Source organism: Ascaphus truei, chromosome 1 (genome assembly GCF_040206685.1).
Source record: "Ascaphus truei isolate aAscTru1 chromosome 1, aAscTru1.hap1, whole genome shotgun sequence".
NCBI classification, from domain to species: Eukaryota; Metazoa; Chordata; class Amphibia; order Anura; family Ascaphidae; genus Ascaphus; species Ascaphus truei.
The window spans coordinates 479,023,520-479,042,994 of NC_134483.1; the positions used below are offsets into that span (position 1 = coordinate 479,023,520).

Below are 19,475 nucleotides of genomic sequence, written 5' to 3' on the forward strand. Positions count from 1 at the left end.
ATTGCCTGGGTCAATCCGTAGGCTTAATGATGTCTCAAGCTGGAAATGCTTTAACATGTAAATTACCTGTTCTTCACATCATTCAAAACATACATAACATTTCAGCTGCTGGCTGTGTTCCCCGGGACTGTGGTTTGTGACTGTCTTTTATCACCAACAAACTCAGACCAGGGAGAAATGACGCCGGGGTCTTGTACATACATTTCACTATCTATTGCACTACAACAAGCATTTATTCGATGGCTGAACATCATGTGTCTGATAAATTTGGAATCAAAACATCAACCTATCCAACCACAACATAGCAAAGTCTCCAACCTACTGTTTAGGAGAAGTACGCCATTCTCATATGATTATTTAACGTGGCATCATCTCCCTTCAGACATAAAGCATACTAATGCTTTTTACATTATTGCATCTACCAGTTCACCCACTAAAACTGCAACTGTCCATAATAACTTTTGAATACCTTGGTGGCACTGGATGGGTAGGAATATTAACAAAAGAATGAAAAAGGCAGAAATATTGGTGTCTTGACTTTTTGTAATATTGTTAATAACTGTAATTGAAATATACCCTGCCATAACTTGGCTATGTTAACGGCAACATCACACAGACTTCTGTTCCTTCCCCAACCTTTAAACCGCAAAGAAAATATGGCAGAGACCCTTTATTTACTGCTCTCAATACCTTTTGAAAAACAAACAGAATCTAAAACCTAACCTATACAGAGCCCACGAAATGTGTGTGCACTGGGTATAATGCTCTAGATACTCGCTATACACTTAATTGGTTTACTGAATTACTAGATCATTTGAATTCACTACAAAAATTATTAACTACAGTATCTTGAGAACGGAACATATATTGCAGGATAGTACCTCCTACTGACTATATCTGTATCATTATCAGTACTTTGTTATGCATGGTTAAAGATGAGAATAAATCAAATAAAGATTCTGAAATGGACATTTGGAAGGCCATTCACTATTTTAATTGAGGTTTTAATCATCCCCTGTATTTTGACTTTATAGAGATGTGTGTTTACGTTTTAGCTGTGGATTGAAAGGTTAAGTTTAAGATTCTGATTTTTTCCCCCAAAGGTACTGTAAGGAGTTCAGTTAATAAAAGATCTCTCCCATATTTTCTTTGTGGTTTAGTTGGACAATGTTACCTTTTTTTTACACTTACCTTGTAACATTGAGGTTGAGGTGGGGTTCTTCCTAAACCTTGGCCTCCCGTTTTAGGCCCAGATCCACAAAAGGGTGCTAAGCTTTAACACGCTTCTACTCTCATTCATATACATGGGATTAAAGGTATGCTAAAGCTTAGCACCTTTTTGTGGATATCGGTCTTATTTTTTCTTTCCGTACCTCACTCCTCTGTCTCTCCTGGTTTCGTATTTGCTTAATTGAGGTGTTTAAAAACTACACTTATATTTAGTTTAGAATGTCTGAAATACAGTAAACATTACAAATGTAGCACCTTTTTCCCCACCCTAAGTGAGATCTAAGAGCTACAGTGTATTCTGGTGCGGTGCACACCTGTGAGGTTGAACAGAAGGCCCTGAGAACTCTGCAGTGTTATGGGGAGGCAACAGGACAGGTTCTCAGTGATGATCAGTTGCAGTGCAGCGCCTCCAACCGGTGAGGATCCTGGTGCAATCAGGATCATCCACATTGGCAACTTCAGACAGTAGTGCAGACAGCCAAAACGTATAGTTCAACTGGTCTTTATCAGCAGCATGTAGATATCCAGAACAGGCACACTCCCTGAAGTAGCACCACAGGGCTTGAGACCCTGTAGGCCCCTGCTCAACTCCTTTACCCCCTGATGGGATAAAGGGTAAAATGCTCCCACTGCACAGGGGGAGGGGAGAGATCCCTTGACTTCTGGGAGAGGGTCAGCTTATGTATGTACCCCAGGGGAGGAGCTTGTAACCCTTCCCAATAACAGGGCATGTCCGATACTGACAGGAATCACATCATGTGCATGTGACCCAGCCAGTATCCTCTCTGGTTGTTGTTAGGCCCACCCCTGGATAGAGCAACAGTGCAACCAGGCTGCAACAACAAGCTAGGCCTTCATGAGAGAGCTTATCCCTCATAGTGCCTGTGTCTAACAGGACGTATACTGTTAGGGCCAAAAGAAAGATAATAGCCGGAGGACTAGGCTACAACCTCTCATGCCCTAGCTGAGGAATACAATATATGTACCACCAATATGCTGTACCAGCCACAAAATTGAACATACTACATATGCATATATGTAACAACACAGTGCAAACAGTATACAGCACATAACATAACTGGTACCTTTTGGAGAACACTGACTCCCATATAGCTGGAATTACTGAACCAGATCAATAGTAATGTTCAGGGTCAGGCGTCTTTACTAACCTGCCTTCACTATCTGTCACTGTGACGGAATGACAGCGCCTCCTACCTGACTCAGATACATACTCCACCCGGTCTAAGTGGATGTTGCGACGCACAACCAATACATTCACCAAGTACTCTGTCTTCCCCACAAAGCATTGAACCCTTAGTACTACTAACTATAATCAAGAATGGCGGACATTACCCACTCATCCCGATGTAATTCAGCACTCATTAATGGTTCCAGGAGGTATGGATAATCAAATCCCATCTTCCTAAATCTCTGTACAAGTACCCTTTCTGTATGACTACACTTCATCAAGTTTTGCCCCACTGCCTTACCGGGCAAAACCAATATAGAGACCCTTCCCATAAGGGTTTCATAGGGCCCTCCACATTACCGGTAGATAAAGGCTTATCTTCTTGAGACTTTGTAGCATGCTTACGCATTATCTCTACTTCTTCCTCTGGTGTAAACTGACCCTCCTCCCACCAGCACTGCACCTTATCACCCTCTTCAAGAACAAAGCGTGTCCTGTTCAAGTGTGACACATACCCCTTATACAGTGAAGCCCACCATGGTAATGCGCCCACCACAGATGTAACAAACATGTCAGGCATTACAACAGAATCGCTCATTGGAGCCACAGACATCAATGGTGACAAGGACCGAGGTAACACCAAGGTGATCTAAACAGGCGCTTAAACACAATAAAGTGAAGGAAAAATTATATATTAATATATAGTGAACTAGTGATAAATATTATTAATATAGAAAGTGAAATTAAGTGAAAAACGAAATCTCAACCTTGAAGGAGAAATTGTAAACACTCTCCACTATTAAACAGCACTTCCAGGATTAGGAGGGAGCATGGTCGTCAGGATTTCACCCCAAATAAAGAGAGAAACAATATAGTTCACTTCTGTATATGCAAAGTGGCATAACAAATCTTCAGAGTCTTGGCTCATATAGAGAGCCTACTTACAGACTGCCAGATAAAACCGCAGTGGGTGTGGATAATGTCAGCAGATCTGGGATCCAGTCTTGTCTTGTATGTCTCAGAGAAAGACAAAGGAGAACCAATAGTGCAGACCAGTATAAAATGTATCAAACATAAAACAAGAAACAGTAATGTACTCACATTCTGTACAAAACATATAGGCACATCAGATAGGATGCAACTTTGATACTGCCGAGAAGATGGGTAATCGATGCCGTCTCTGTTAGTGAAATCCTCCCGCAGCACGGTCGCTTCGAATGGCGTCTGACGTCACATCCGCCGGAATCACTGTCTCTTCCGTATTCTCGGGGGAAATGGGCAGAAGTGGCGGCGGCTGATCCTCTCGGCGTCTGCTACTGTAGCTCTAGCTCAACGCGTTTTGCTGATTCAAATCAGCTTCATCAGGAGGAAGGACCGAGGTGACAGGGGTTTAGTACCAGTGATGGGGTCAGCATAGTGTACGCTGATGGCGTGGGGCAGGTACTTTAGAGTCCTTTTTCTGGGGAACTACAGAGGCCTCCTCAGGCGGAGCTTTGGCAGTGTTCATAGTCCCAGCAGCGCTCAATTTATCACAGCCCCGAGCAGTAGTGTACCTGGCCGCAGCAACGACCACAGCCTCTTGGTGGTCTCTCTTCTTTCCTTCCCCGACACTGCAAAAGAAATGGGTCTGGGGCCCGATCACTCACCGGGGTAGGAGCAGCATTCTGGGAGTCCATCCGTCCGGATAGTTCCACCCGTTCAACTCCCTCCGATCATGGGGATGGAATCAGAATGGTGGTGGAGAGTATTGTACTGGCTGGTACTACCTTGTGGAATTCCTCCGCAGGACTCAGAGTCGTAAAACACCTCTCCGATGCAGCTCCGATGCATCGCCTGGCTCCGCCACAGGTATTGGTTGGCAGAATCCTGGGCTTGGGCCCAGCGTGGGTCGAGATCCCGGATCTCCATCCCAGGGTAGACATTGGGTTCCGGAGTGGGCGGACGACCTCCAACTTGGGAGCGTGGGAGGCTCCGACTGACACCTCTGGGATGGTCACATTCCGTTGAACCGGAAGGAGAATCCGGTGTGGCAGATACGTCCCTCGTGGAGCGGGTTGGCATGGATGGTACACTGGATACCTCGCAGTAATCGGTCAGGCCTCCTTCGCGGACCTCCGTCAGAGCACATGACAGCTCCGACATCACTCCGGGTGATATAGCAGATGGCTCTGACCCCCGCAGGGCAGCAATTAAGTCCTTTGGGGCCTTAATGCACGCGGCAGGGCCGGAAAGGGGACATCCTCTCAGCCCTACTCCGCACAGAGTATCTACCCCAGAGTCTCGGCTCACTGGGCCAGGAACAGACTCGGCACAGGAATCAGGAAGGTTATCGGTGGCTCCAGATGAAATAACTCATACACTAAGGCCATGTGATGAGTTTGCGCGTCGCCCGATGATCCTTTGGCCAGCCGCCATAATTTCTGCACAAGAGTATAGAGGCTCTTCAGCTCCTCCATGTCTAGATCAGTTGTGGGAAGCTCAGGCCCATTCTCTTTGGGCCAGAGGTAAGCTACCTGGCATAGGTCACATTTAGCTAGTAACCGTAACTCCTGTCCAGGGCATTTGCTAAGAGACAAACCCCTAGTAGTAGATTCTCTCCGTCTTGCGAGATCACTAGGACCCCGCCAGTTAGCTCATAGACGGTTTCTAGTGGGGCGGCCATTTTAGTTATGGTTACTGGAGCATCTCCGCACACGTCTACAAGCATCAGATTTCCATGTGTGTCTGAGCTCCTCATATCCGTGCCGACCGGGGCTAGCCATGCCCTATCCCCTCCCCCTGGTGGATCCAGGTGTCCCATGCAGGAGGGAGAAAGAGGCGCGGTCTCTGTATTTTGCGTCAATCCTAGATGCTTGTGGCAATAAGAGCTTGCAAATCTTTTTGCAAACTGACAAGTGGCCCCCTTTTTCGGCGGGAACCGCCATTTTGTAACGGCACATAATAGTATGCAGCTCCCCTTTCGGGGGGCACGTTAGCATGGCTGCAGCTCCTCAAATGGAGGTGCGGGCCACATGCAGATCAGGCGCCCCTCCTTGGATACCTGCTCGCTCACACAAATTAGGATAGCACGGGTGGGCTGTAATCTCCTCGGTGAAGCCTCAAGGAATTAACCCCACTCCTCTTCATGGTCATAAGAGTGCCGGGTGGGCCGTAGTCTCCTTGGTGACGCCTCGAGGAACTACACCCACACCTCTTCTTGATTATGGTAGCAAGGTGTGGACCACAGCTCCCCCCGGTGAAGCGTAGGGGGTACCGCCCCCGCACATCTTCGTAGTACTGATAGTTATTTCACACACTACTTGTGCATGAACTTGGTGGGTGAAATAGGAGCGTATCTCCTTGTCCTGCTGCAAAAACCTGTCCTGATGCTATCTCAGCAGCGCCTCCATTTGTAGCACCTTTTTCCCCACCCTAAGTGAGATCATAGAGCTACCGTATATTCTGGTGCGATGCATACCTGTGAGGTTGAACAGAAGGCCCTGAGAACTCCGCGGTGGTATGGGGAGACATCAGGACATGTTATCAGTGATGATCAGTCGTAGTGCAGCGCCTCCAGCCGGTGAGGATCCTGGTGCAACCAGTATGGTCTACACTGGCAACATCAGATATTAGTCCAGACAAGCAGCCACAATATATAGTTTAACTGGTCTTTATCAGCAGCATGAAGATATCCAGAACAGACACATTCCCTGAAGTAGCACCCACAGGGCTTGAGGCCCTGTAGGCCCCTTCTCAACTCCTTTACCCCCTGATGGGATAAAGGGTAAAATGCTCCCACTCCACTGGGGGAGGGGAGAGAGACCTTTACTTCTGGGAGAGTGTCAGCTTATGTACCCCAGGGGAGGGGCTTTTAACCGATACAGGTCCGATACTGACAGGCATCCCATCATGGGCATGTGACCCAGCCAGTATCCTCCCTGAGGATGACACTCTCTGGTTGTTGTTAGGCCCGCCCCTGGTTACAGCAACAATGTATCCATGCTATAACAACAAGCTAGGCCTTCATGAGAGAGCTTATCCCTCACAGTGCCTGTGTCTCACAGGACTTATAATGTTAGGGCCAAAAGAAAGATAATAGCCGGAGGACTAGGCTACACAAACAAGCTCAGAGAGTAACATCATCATGTCATGAGTAGAAATATAAAAAACAAGAAAGAGGGCTAATCTAATGTGTGTATGTATATAAAAAAATACACAAATCTGTTAGAATATACAATTCCATGCTATTGTGCAGTACATATTTTTAGGATGTTTATCTTTGCTACACTAACATTATTATTGTTATTATTACAGTTTATTTGTAAAGTGTCAGTATATTCTGCAGTGCGGTATAATGGGGGTACAGAGATTTGATGACATAAAACACGGTTACATACAAATAAGGACAAACATGCACAAACAGATACATAGAGGTAATGAGGCCCTGTTTGTAAGATCATTCCCTCTAGAGTGTAAAATCAGTCAACAATGGCATTGGGGATTAAGTGGTTATCAAATAAAAGTACAATATCTCCTAGGACCTATAATTGTAATATTACATACACTTTATTGTAAGCATGTTTCCTTAGATACTGTAAAATAACGCTTATAACTATTGCAATGTATGTTTCATGCAATGCCCCTAAGAGGTAACTGTTTACTTTGATATCATTATTGCAATTACAGTATGTGATCAATACCACAACGTATTCACTAATACTGTGTTGATCGGTAAACGTGAAAAACCATTGAATATGATCGCTACATCTATATTAGATCAGGTTTTTGTAAATGATTACTCAGCAACCATCTCATTTTGCTTAGTGAAGGCTACAAATAAATAGCAAACATGATCTTGGACCAACATTATAAACCATAATGTAGAGATTGTGTTACAGCCACAGATAGTAGTGTAGATGTATAAAACGTCCATAAGATCACTAGATATTTTATCAAAAAAGTAGCAGTGATAAGCTCTCAAACATTGAACACCTGTGGTCTTGTCAGATATCTTATCCTTTGTGAAGGCTTTCATTAATTCATGCTTTCATTTTCAATGCCAGCTTTGAATTCACAATGGTGAAAGGTAGTTAAATTCTGGGTTCAAATGACACTGATGTCAAACCTTTTTGTGGTCTATGATGTCACTAAGCCTCTTTAGGGTATTAACCATGAAGCTTACTGCTTTCCACTGCTAACACTGATATGATTACTTGACATTAAATCCATATACAATATGTGTATCATTTTCATATTCATACAAGTTAAATACTTTGAAAAATAAGAACTATATATTGCCCACGCAGAAATGATTATACTGTAGCATAGAAGAAAGCTATTTATACTGTAAGTCACACCTGTATAGCCTTTTTGAATTTGTTCAACATTCAGTGTTTTATCTTTCCATGTATAATAGCCCTAAGCATGTTGCACTAAAAGTTTTACTTCTACCAGAACAATTTAAAGAAAGACCAAACATGTGAGTATTAAATCCAGAATATAAGAAATCATCAAAACAATGTTATGCCCCACTATTTAGGGATGTCACATATTTAAGTTATAAATGCTGTTACAAAACAGAAATAGGTTATTTCTGGAAAATCTCAGAAACCCATTCATGAAAACATGTATTTACCTAATATCCTGTCGATCATATTGCACCTTAGACTGGATAGTGAACGCGAATAATTTATATGAATATAAAACAGTTTATATAGTAAGAGAATGTGCCTATTTGGGAGCACGATGAAAGCCATGATTACAGAAGGGTTGGCATACATTACATTTGCTATGGTACAAGCATAGATAGGTAACGTATCTAATCCAAGACTGCACTTTATCTACAGTAGGTGTGATTTCTCTACAGCAGTGAGGGTGGAAAAACATCCCTGACCGATGTGTCAAACTGTCCAACACTAAAGAAGTGTTAATAGTGATCAGTTAGAAAAGGTGCATAGCAATACACTGCTGCACAAATTAAATTACGTTGTATACTGGTAAACGGCCCTGTGTAAGAAATGATTGTCTAAAAAAAAATTGGAAGCAGAAAAAAAATACAAATAAGTAGTTGCCCTAGATTTGGCAGTGAAAGATGTTGGGAGATATGCCCGTGGTATTCCGTGGGAGTGGGCTCTGCGTCCCGGATCTGTGTGCAGAACACGGGAGGAATCTCCTGCGCTGGGTGGGGAGACACATAGGTGCCTTCCAATTTCCAGACATGCAAACATGCGAGGGACATCATGCCATATCATGTCATGCAGACACACCACTGCCGCGGGTTAATTACCTTCAGGGTTGGCGCTGATGAAGACACGGACGCTTCTCCCTGTGGGCACGAGATGAGAGGGGAGAGCGGACAGGTTACCGGAGAGAGCCGCCCTCCGGAGAGCGGTGTCCCGGGAGCAGGGTAACCTACTGCCTGCTCCAGACGGCCACATGTCCACCTGCTTTCTGAGCGTCCTCTAATTCCCAGGCTGCATGCTAGAGGCAAAGTACTTTCTCAGCACAATCCCACTTCCAGCTCACTGGCATCCACAGAGAAAGTGTTAGCAACCTGAATGGAGAGAGCGAACTATTGTAACACGCCCTGGGGGTTTAAACCTATCCTCATTCAAACCTGCAGCTAAAATTATTTCCCCCTAGGAATCGGGTTTGCACTTTTCTCATCTACACTCAATGTCCTCTGAGTTTCCAATAGTGGCGGCAAGAAGCCTGGGGGGGGGGGGGGGGGCAAGCTAGGGAATGTGTCCTGGTCCTATACACTGTATCTGTGCCCTGCTGTGTGTGCCACAGTGCCTCTCACTCTGCCGGCTGCACTGCAAGAGAATAATAAATCTTCCCTTGTCCTCTCTTCCAGGCACGGATCGGCAGCAAGTAGCAGCTGCTGCTGGGGACATGTGACTTGGGAGAATCTTCACTCCCTAGCCTGCTCTTCTCTCCCCCCCCCTCTACCCTCCCTTCCCAGTGATCTGACAGAGGGAGGAGTGGCCGCAGACTGCAAGAGCAGGACGGCGGTGGGAGGGAAGCTTACTAATGTCCCTTGCTGCTGATCACTGATTTTCCTCCGCGGGATGTTTCAAAATGGAATACTGTAGGTATAGGGGCGACATGGTGGGGGTGGGACTAAATGAAAGAGAAAAATAAAGGGGCTGAATAGAGATGCAGAGGGGTAAGAGAGAATATTGCAAGGAAAGGAGCTGCTGCGGGCTGGGCTGGTTTTGCCTCCAAACCTGCACTTAAATGGTTACGAAGAGGGGAGTTAACCACATAGTTGGTAAAATCATTTATGCATGTCAGGGCCATGTTCTCATGGTCAAGGGGGAGCATGTATAAAGAGAGAGACAACAACACAACATTCTAAGTGCAGATGTATGGTAATGATGGGCAAATGATAGGTCTGTAACTTGGCTCTATGTTCTGCCTACTCACAAGATGTAGGTGGTTGCAGGCACCTATCACAATGCTGTGGCAATCTAGTCTGTATGTCAGGAAAAACTGTATATCTCCCAGTAGTATCAGAAAGGTGCACCTCAATAGTAAGAGACAGGTAGCTCCATAGCACAGATCAATTGAGTATAAAATATTTATGTGAAAAAAGTATAAAAAAACGCACTTACAAAAATGCAATAGTTAAAAGGCACAATGTATTGTATGTCTTTATTTATATAGCGCCATTAAATTACATAGCGCTTCACAGTAGTAATACACGTGGTAATCAAATACATAACAGATAATATAAATAAGAGGTCATGGGAATAAGTGCTTTAGATATAAAAGTAACATTAAGGAAAAGGTGTCCCTGCTCCGAGGAGCTTACAGTCTAATTGGTAGGTAGGGAGAACGTACAGAGACAATAGGAGGGAATTACATAGTTACTGCTAAGTTTGTCTGCAGTGGGCCAAGCTTTATGTATCATGTGTCCAGTATAATCCACAGTGCTATTCATATGCTTCTTTAGGCACATCACACTAACGAGTGTACTGGAGAAGCCGCGCACCATACCGCTCACCACCCCGGCCCCATTGGACATCCGTCTGGTCTCAGATGGAAATTCTGGGGTCAATAAACAGCCAGCTGATGTTCTCTGCTGAATTTGCTTCCTCGCGCCCCCCGGGGCATGACGTCACTCTTCCCGCATCTACGGTGGGCTGGTAGTCGGCGGCGCGTCTCCTATGTGCTGGTATAGTGTTCGTGCTTAAAGATAGATGGATCCTCCCACGCTACGCGTTTCGCCCAATTGAATCACGGCTTCATCTGGAGTGTGTATGTCAGGGCCGCCAACAGAAATCATGAGGCCCAGGACAATTGAAAGGAGCAGGGCCTCCCCCCACCCCCCAATTCATAGCGCACCTACCACTGATTTATTTTTTTAGCGCACAACTTTTACTTAACTGTTTTCTTCTTATTGTAATGACTAGGTGGGTGGGTGACTGACTGCCTGTGTGGGTGACTGACTGATTTGACTGACTGTCTGTATTGGTGACTGACTGCCTGGGTGGGTGACTGATTGCCTTGGTGAGTGGGTGACTGACTGCCTGGGTGAGTGGGTGAATGACTGCCTGGGTGGGTGACTGACTGCCTGGGTGTGTGGCTGCCTGGGTGTGTGGGTGACTGACTGACTGCCTGGGTGGGTGACTGACTGACTGACTTCCTGGGTAGTGGTGACTGCCTGGGTGGGTGAATGACTTTGACTGACTGCCTGGGTGGGCGGGTGGTCGTGGTGACTGATTGACTGCCTGGGTGGGTGACTGACTGCCTCGGTGGGTGACTGACTGCCTGGGTGGGTGCTGCCCAGGGCAGGAGGCTGGCACGGCGGGAGCTGGGTTGGTGGGTGCGGGCTTGCTACGGCGCTTCCCCTCCGTTCCACGTTTGGAGCGGGGGGTGAGCTCGTCCACAGACAGCATTTGCGGCACTTCACCTCCCTGCCCCCGGTCCCCGTGGCTGCTGCCTGGGGCGGGAGGAACAAGGTTGGTTTGCACTCACCAGGACGTGTCTCCCCCCGGTCCACATTCCCCTCGAGTGCCCATGTGGACAGGGAGACAGGACCAAGGGGGGAGCGAGGAAGGGGTCCAGCGATTAAAGGCAGCCTGACGGACATGCGCCACACATCCCATCCCTAGGCCATGCAGGCAGGACACCCCGCTTCCCTGCACATGCGCGCCGAGACTTCTGCTCTGCGAATGAGCACAAGTATCGGCGGCATTTTTTTTCCTGACACGGCCACGCAGGGGACCCCCTGACTCACCGGGCCCGGGACACCAACCCCGGCAGACCCCCATGTTGGCGGCCCTGATGTATGTATATAGTCGATTTTGTTGTGTATATGTGGTTGTAACTTTAATATAGCATATGTATCAATTGACATTATAAGGTTCCCCTAGAGCAGGCATGCACAACTCCACAGTCCTTGAGGGCCGCAAACAGGCCAGGTTTTCAGAATATCCCTACTTCAGCACAACTGACTCAATTAGTGGCTCAGTATTACTGAGCCACTAATTGAGCCAGCTGTGCTGAAGTAGGGATATCCTGAAAACCTGGCCTGTTTGCGGCCCTCGAGGACTGGAGTTGTGCAGGCCTGCCCTAGAGCCTAGACAAAATATAAGGCTATTTTTCTGTATATGGAACTGAAATATATCTTATATGCCCTATTTGCTGCAGGAAGTTTCATTGGAAGAATACAATATAAAAATCAACCAATGCTGCTTACAAAATTGTTTTAAAATATATACACACCTGTATTTTTGTTCTACAAATTATCTTTCAGTTTACTTTTCATCCTTGCATAGTTTTTTGTTTTATTTGAAATATTAATATAAAGCTTCAAACTATCTAATAAAATATACTATAGCCATATTAAAACCTTTCAATGCCAGGGTGGCAGCAACATATTGCAAAGCAATGTGTTGCAGTCTCCTCTGGCAGATCTGCGATTTAGACAGCCCTTCGAAATGACAAAGTTGATCCATTATCCGTGGTGCATAATGGTTATGCTGCCTAATGATTCAATACATAAATAAGTAATTTTACTTATTCTATGTTGTTCACTTCCTCAGTATGCGGTGGGGCATCCTAGTGAGTGGCACCAATAAAAAATTCAGCAGCTGCAGAGGTGTCTGACAGTGCTGCTTTATAATACATAAATCTCTTCTATTTGTTTTGAAGAATTTAAGACAAGAAGTACAAAGATCAGGTTAGCAGTGTGCACCCTGTAGACAAAACACTTTCTTTTTTCTACTGCCAAGAAAGTGAAAGTGGCTCTGGTCACAGCTAGAGGTGACATTAATGTAAATGGTAGACCTTTAAAGTCTGTGCATTATATATAAACCTCCCAGAGAGACCAGCTTAGAATGGGCAGGAAACTGCTCCTGTTGATATGTGAGTCCCTGTTAGGAGGAAGAGCATTAAAGCCTGTGCCCATCTAGAAGCAGTATGATTTCCGGGATTTGCCAAGTTGATTAAAACCCAGAAACATTGTAATGTACATGCTGTAAGTGTGCATATTATGTATGCTTTAAAAGTCAGAAGCTGGGAAGTCGTGGATGCTGCTTCCCATCCCCTCCCGCGCCTCTGTTCGGCTGAGCTGGTTGTAATGCAACACTTTCTTCAGCAGATGACTCCCTGCAGCCTACAGACATGCAGTTAAAAAAAAAAAACCTGTAAATGGAATTGCTTAATTATTATCATTCACTGGATATAGAGGTGGCTTTAGGTCTTGAGGGGCACAAGGCGTCAACACCCTGGTACCTATCCCCCTTTGTATCTTTTGTATGTAAGAGAAATATTTTTGTCCCCTTACACATTCACATGGACAATGTTTTGAGCCCTCACTCATCCAAGGTGCACCCCAATGTCAACTCACAAATCTTTTCTTCTCCCTTACATACCCACAAATCAGAGGTCTAGGTTTTTGGGGAACGCAGGTATATGTGGGGAAAAAAAAACCATACAAACAATAGTGCAATATGTTTTAAATAATTTTAAGGAGTTGGTTTCTCCAAAATCAACGAAGGTCTCTACACCTGTGGATATTATTGGTACAGCACCGCAAAGACAAAGAATTACCACTGATTGGGATACTGCACCGACACACTTTATTCGAGCAAATACCCAGTATGTACCTGGCAGATACCTGGAATGCGCCGCTCCTCACCTCTGACAAGCCCCGTTGCGTTTGCCTTCCCAGCCTGGGTTCATGCCTGGCTGACGGGCGGCTGATCTGTTAAATGATAATGATTAGGATTTAATAGGCTGCAATGCTTCGCGTGTCTACCAGATGGCATAAATTCATGAATTGTAATGCAGTATATATATATATATACTGTGCAGTATTGCAGCCAGCGGGAATAAAATGCTTCAATCCCTGCCTGGAAAATAACCCAATGCACTCGGGCAGAAAACAGTCACAAACCTCAATACACCCGGGTATACCCAAATTCGTGGGACTAGCCGAGCTCGAATAAAGTGTGTCGCCAGTGTATGTTTTAAAAGATTGAGAAATCTGTGAGTACAAACTCTGTTGGATTTTGGAGAAACCAACTACTAAAAATAATTTAAAACATATTGCACTATTGTTTGTATGGTTTTTTTTCACATACAATATACAGTATTTGTGCTCCCCAAAAACCTGGACCTCTGAGAAACATATGGATTGAGAAAGCAATCTTCAATAGGGTTTGAGCTGCAAATCACATTTGTTTGTATTTGGACTAATACTCAATCTTTTTGATATTTTATGCTTCACATCCATTGTATTTTATGCACGTTTATTAAGTATTGTATTTAAGCACAATTTTTACCACATATACACTCTTATTTTAAGAATATCACAGATTTGGTTAAAAGCGCCATTGTGGGTAACACCATTGTTTTTTTCAATACCCACAATCCACCTGAATGATCATTCACATACCCACTAGTCACCCTTTTGACGCCTTGCATAAATATGCCTTACATACACATGTTGCTCCTATACACAGCACACAAGCCCACAAGGCACCCCACTGCCCCTTCCCACAAACACAAATGTCACTCCGTTTCCCCATCAAATACTGTATCCATGGGGCACTACCCGGCTCCATCACATGTCCACAGAACATACTTCTGCCCTTTAAGAAATACTGTACATGGGGTTTATGCTGTCCACTCACAACTAATATTGATAATTTATATTTAAAGTTTTCACCAGCTGGAAGCTCAGTTAATCTTTAGAGACGATTCAGTGAGTTTATGCAATGCACCCATCCATTCCCTTGGAGACACACATAGATGCATCACCCCCTCACATGTGGGCACTCCTACAAACACACACACACACACACACACACACACACACACACACACACACACACACACACACACACACACACACACACTCCGTTCAAGAACTCACTCCTATAAACTGACGAACCCTTTCATGAACAGACTCAGATTGCACACCAACACAAGTATATACAGTATAGACATGCTCATTTACATATACACGTGCGCAGTAACATATACTGTACACATATTTAATTACAAGACTCACACATGCCACATTCAGTTACACATACAGTATAAACTTACACATGAACAAACAGAAGTACAAATGTAACCCCTCTTTTTTTAGACCTAAGACTTGACTAATGATGAGCTAGGGGCCTGAATCCCTAGAGATTACTTAATGGGCCACGCGTGGCCTATGGTCAGACGGCGGGAAGAATGCAGACACAGTATACGAATGCTACAACGGGTTTGCTGTACCCTTAATAACTGGGCAACTTGTGATCCTAGGCAGTGGATCACCACATGTAACATACAGCAATAATACAGTTCCCAATAATGTTCCGGCACACCACGGGAGCTCGTGTGTATTTACGAAAAGGGTGCTTCAGTGCCGCTGTGATTTATAGCCATTGAGGGGCCCACCTGACAATGCTTCAACTCTCGATCACGTCCGACTGTAACTCTTCTCCTGCTGGCACATGCACACGTGCACACTCTGCAATCCTCCACCAAACCTGATAGCCACGGGCCACGCAGATCTGACTCAAAACGGCACCCCTTTTTAAAGGCTCCTCTCCCTCATAGTCCCTCCTCTTCCACAGCCATAATTATTAGTCACATGGCCAGAGCACATTGGAGAGGAACCTGCCAGGAGCAGTGGTGGGATGCAGAAATTTTAGAAACTTGGTCTCTCTCACCTTATTGCCCTTTCATAGTGATAAATCACCATCATTAGCTCTCCCCCTCAACATTATCAGCGTCTCCCCATCATCATCAGCTTCTTCCCCTCATCATCAGATCTCCCTTAGTCCCCCTCATCATCATCATCCCCATATCTCCCACTTCCTCCCTATCATCATCATCAAATCTCCCCCAGTCGTCATTATCATCATCACCACATCTCCTCCAGTCCCCCTCATCATCATTCTCACGTCTCCCCCAGTCCCCCTCAGCATCCTCAGATCTCCCCAGTCCCCCTCATCATCATCACATATCTCCCAGACGCCCTCACATCTCCCCCAGACCCCTTCACATCTCCCCAAACCCCCTCACATCTCCCCCAGACACCCTCACATCTTCCCAGCCCCCCTCACATCTTTCCCAGACCCCTCACTTCTCCCCCAGCTCCCCTCTCATCTCTCCCAGCCCCTTGCACCTCACATCTCTCCCTGCCCTCTCACATCTCTCCCAGCCTCCCTCACATTTCTCCCAGCCCCTCACATCTCCCCCAGATACTCTCACATCTCTCCCAGTCCCACTCATCTCTCCCAGTCCCTCCCACATCTCACATCTCTCCCAGCCCCACTCCCATCTCTCCAAGCACCCGTCACATCTCTCCCAGCCCCCCTCACATCTCTCCCAGCCCCTCACAAATCTCTCCCAGCCCCCCTCACATCTCTGCCAGCCCCCCTCACATCTCACACCTCTCCCAGGCCCGCTAACATCTCTCCCAGCCCCCTCACATTTTTCCCAGCACCCCTCACATCTCTCTCAGTCTTCCCCCCCTCCTCCATGCCTACCTGGATGGACACAGGCATGGAAGGGCTCCCCCGGCTTTAAGAATTTGTCGGTAGTAGAATCTCTTGAGTCAGAACAGGAGCAGCATGAGGTGAGGAGCACTCTATAGCAGCAGACACTGGAAGTTCCGGGTCAGACTGCTAGATGGCGCACCTCCCCTGCAGTCCTGCTCTGACTCTCACTCAAGTTATTCTACTACCGGCTAATACTTTAAGCCTGCCGCCGCATACCATCTCCCGCCGCCTGTTATGCACCGGTTTGGCGAACTTCAGAAATCCTAGGAACAGGTTCACACGAACCGGTGCGAACCGGCTGAATCCCACCACTGGTCAGGAGGCAGTGTGAATGTGTGCAGATCATCTCACTGGGCGTTACACAATAAACAATTAAGCATTCACGTTTACACATACAATTATTCAGACATACAAATTCAAATTACACATCTATACTTGCACACACACATACAAACAGTCACACATGCATACTTATAAACACACTTAAACTCACTTATAAATACACATACTGTACTCAATTGCACAAACACATATTTTCTCATGTACATATTGGCGAAAAGCAAATGTGGTGCCTATATTTTAAAAGGGAGTTAGATCACAACCAGGGAATTACAGACCTGTAAGCCTAACATCAATAGTGAGGAAGCTACTTGAAGGTTTAGTACAGTATAATATTCAGGAATATCTAATGAATAACAAAATGATTAGCACAGTAAAAGTCTTATAAAGGATATTTTGTGCCAAAATAACCATATTAGTTTCTTTGAGGAGTTAAGTAGGAATTTAGACCAGGGTAAAGCAGTTGATGTGGTCGACTTCATTCTGCAAAAGCGTGTGATATGTTCCACAGAGGTTAGTGTACAAAATAAAGCAAATTGGACTCGGTATGAATAATGCCACATGAATTGAAAACTGGTTGAGGGCTAGACAAGAGTTGTCTTAAATGGAACTTTTTTAGGTTGGGCTAAAGTTGTGAGTGGAGTACTTCAAGCAGTGGTAATGGGACCGTGGTTTTGAACTTTTTTTTATTAATGACCTTGAGGTTGGCATAGAGAGCAAAGCCTCCATATTTGCAGATGACACAAAATTATGTAAGGGAGTAGAATCAGAACAGGATGTAATTTCTCTCCAGAAGGACTTGAATAGATTAGAAACTTGGGTAGGTAAATGGCAGATGCAATTTAATACAGATACATGTAAGGTTATGCATTTGGGAAACAAGAATAACCAGGCAACTTGCAAATTCAATGGGGAACCCTTGATGGAGAAAGATTTAGGAGTGCTTGTAGATAGCATTTTTAGCAATAGTGCCCAATGTCATGCAGTAGCTGGAAAGGCAAACAAGATCTTATCTTGCATTAAGCAAAGAGTGAATAGAAAGGAAGTTAACATAATGATGCCGTTCGATAAAGCATTAGTAAAACAACACCTTTAATATGGAGTACAGTTTGGGTGCCACTCCTTACAAAATACATTATGGAACTAGAAAAAGTGCAGAGAAGAACACCCAAATTAATAAAGGGGATGGAAAATCGGATTTATGAGGAGAGGCTACTGCTGCGGCCAGCTTTATTCTAGCATTTACCCATGGTTACCCGTGGCTTATTTTGGCTGGCGCCGAACTTGGCCGCGCGCCAGCCGCATCTTCCCCTTCCCCTCGCGACCCCCTGCCTGCTCCGCCTCTGCACAACGGCACAACACTGGATGCACGCATACTCCCCTTACCTCGCCTACCCCTTCAGCCTCCATCCATCTTCGGGGATACCTGGCGTCTTTGGGGATGCCTGGCGCGCACCCTGGCACGCGTGGCCGGCACCCCAGTGACGCGCGGCACGCGTCAAAAAAAAAAACAGCCGCGTCTGCCCGCACATTGCGGTGGCGGCCGCAGAAGAATAAAAGCGGCCGCCAGTGTAGCTAAATTAGATTTGTTTACATTAGGAAAGAGGCGTCTAAGAGGGGATATGATAACTATATACAAATATATTTGGGGACAATACAAGGAGCTTGCCAAAGAACTATTCAACACAAGGGCTGTACAAATTACACGGGGTCATACGTTAATGTTGGAGGAAAGGAGCTTTCACCATCAACAAAGGAAAGGGTTCTTTAAAGTAAGGGCAGTTAAAATGTGAAATTCATTACCCTTATATAGACTATAATGGCAGTTATCTTCAAAAAAAGTTTGGACTTCTTTTTAGAAAGAAATAGTATACAGGGATATACCATATAAGTAAACATGGGAAGGATGTTGATCCAGGGAAAAGTCTAATTGCTTATATTTAGAGTCAGGGAGGAATTTATTTTTCCCTGTATGAGATATCATTGGATGATGTTTCACTGGGGTTTTTTGTTTGCCTTCCTCTGGATTAATATACTGTAAATACAAATATCGAATAATATCTGTTGTCTAAATTTAGCATAGGTTTAACTTGATGCACATATGTATTTTTTTCAATCTCATCTTCTATGCACCATATTCACACTCTCACCTGCAGGTCTTCAGGACTATTTATTCCTCAGGGCATACCGACAGCTCTTCAGTGCAGGAAAGAGTAGACAAAGCATGAGGCAGCTCTGCATTGCCTTCCCACCTACTCTAGAAATCATGTTTCGTGGTCCTGCAGTGTTTCAGTAGATTCAGCAAAGCTATTTTATCTGTCTATAGGAACTACATGGCAGAAAGTAGTGAGGACAAATTAGTCCTACTTCACTCTAAAAATAATATTAAACAGCCATTATTGATCACACGTCTGCAATTTAAAAAAGAGCCCAGAATAATACATAGATTGTAAATACTTTTGCCATATGCTGTAATTTACCTGTTGCACTTATTTACATTGTTTGTAATTTATTTGCATTCTATTTTGTAAAACGTTGCCCATATTGTTTGCTCTATATAAATAAAATTATACATACATACATGTACAAAAAAAACCCCACAGAAACAAATACTCTGCCCAAGTTCCTGTTCCCATGACATAAAAAGAAGTGCACAAAAATAGAGTTAAGCCAGATCAAGGAATGGCTGGTCCTCAAATGCATTAAGTTTTTTGTTGTAGCCA

At 44.9% G+C, this 19,475-nt stretch overlaps 1 protein-coding gene across 1 annotated transcript in view; it reads right to left on the reverse strand.

The window, feature by feature from the left end:
- The window catches only part of NWD2 (NACHT and WD repeat domain containing 2), a 262,898-nt gene extending 253,538 nt beyond the window's left edge, over positions 1–9,360 (reverse strand). The window contains exon 1 of the mRNA XM_075568018.1: positions 8,685–9,360. Within this exon, the coding sequence (XP_075424133.1) occupies positions 8,685–8,835 (151 nt within the window). The 5' untranslated portion in view covers positions 8,836–9,360. The remainder of the gene's footprint in view (positions 1–8,684) is intronic.
- Between the last annotated feature and the right edge of the window lie 10,115 nt (positions 9,361–19,475).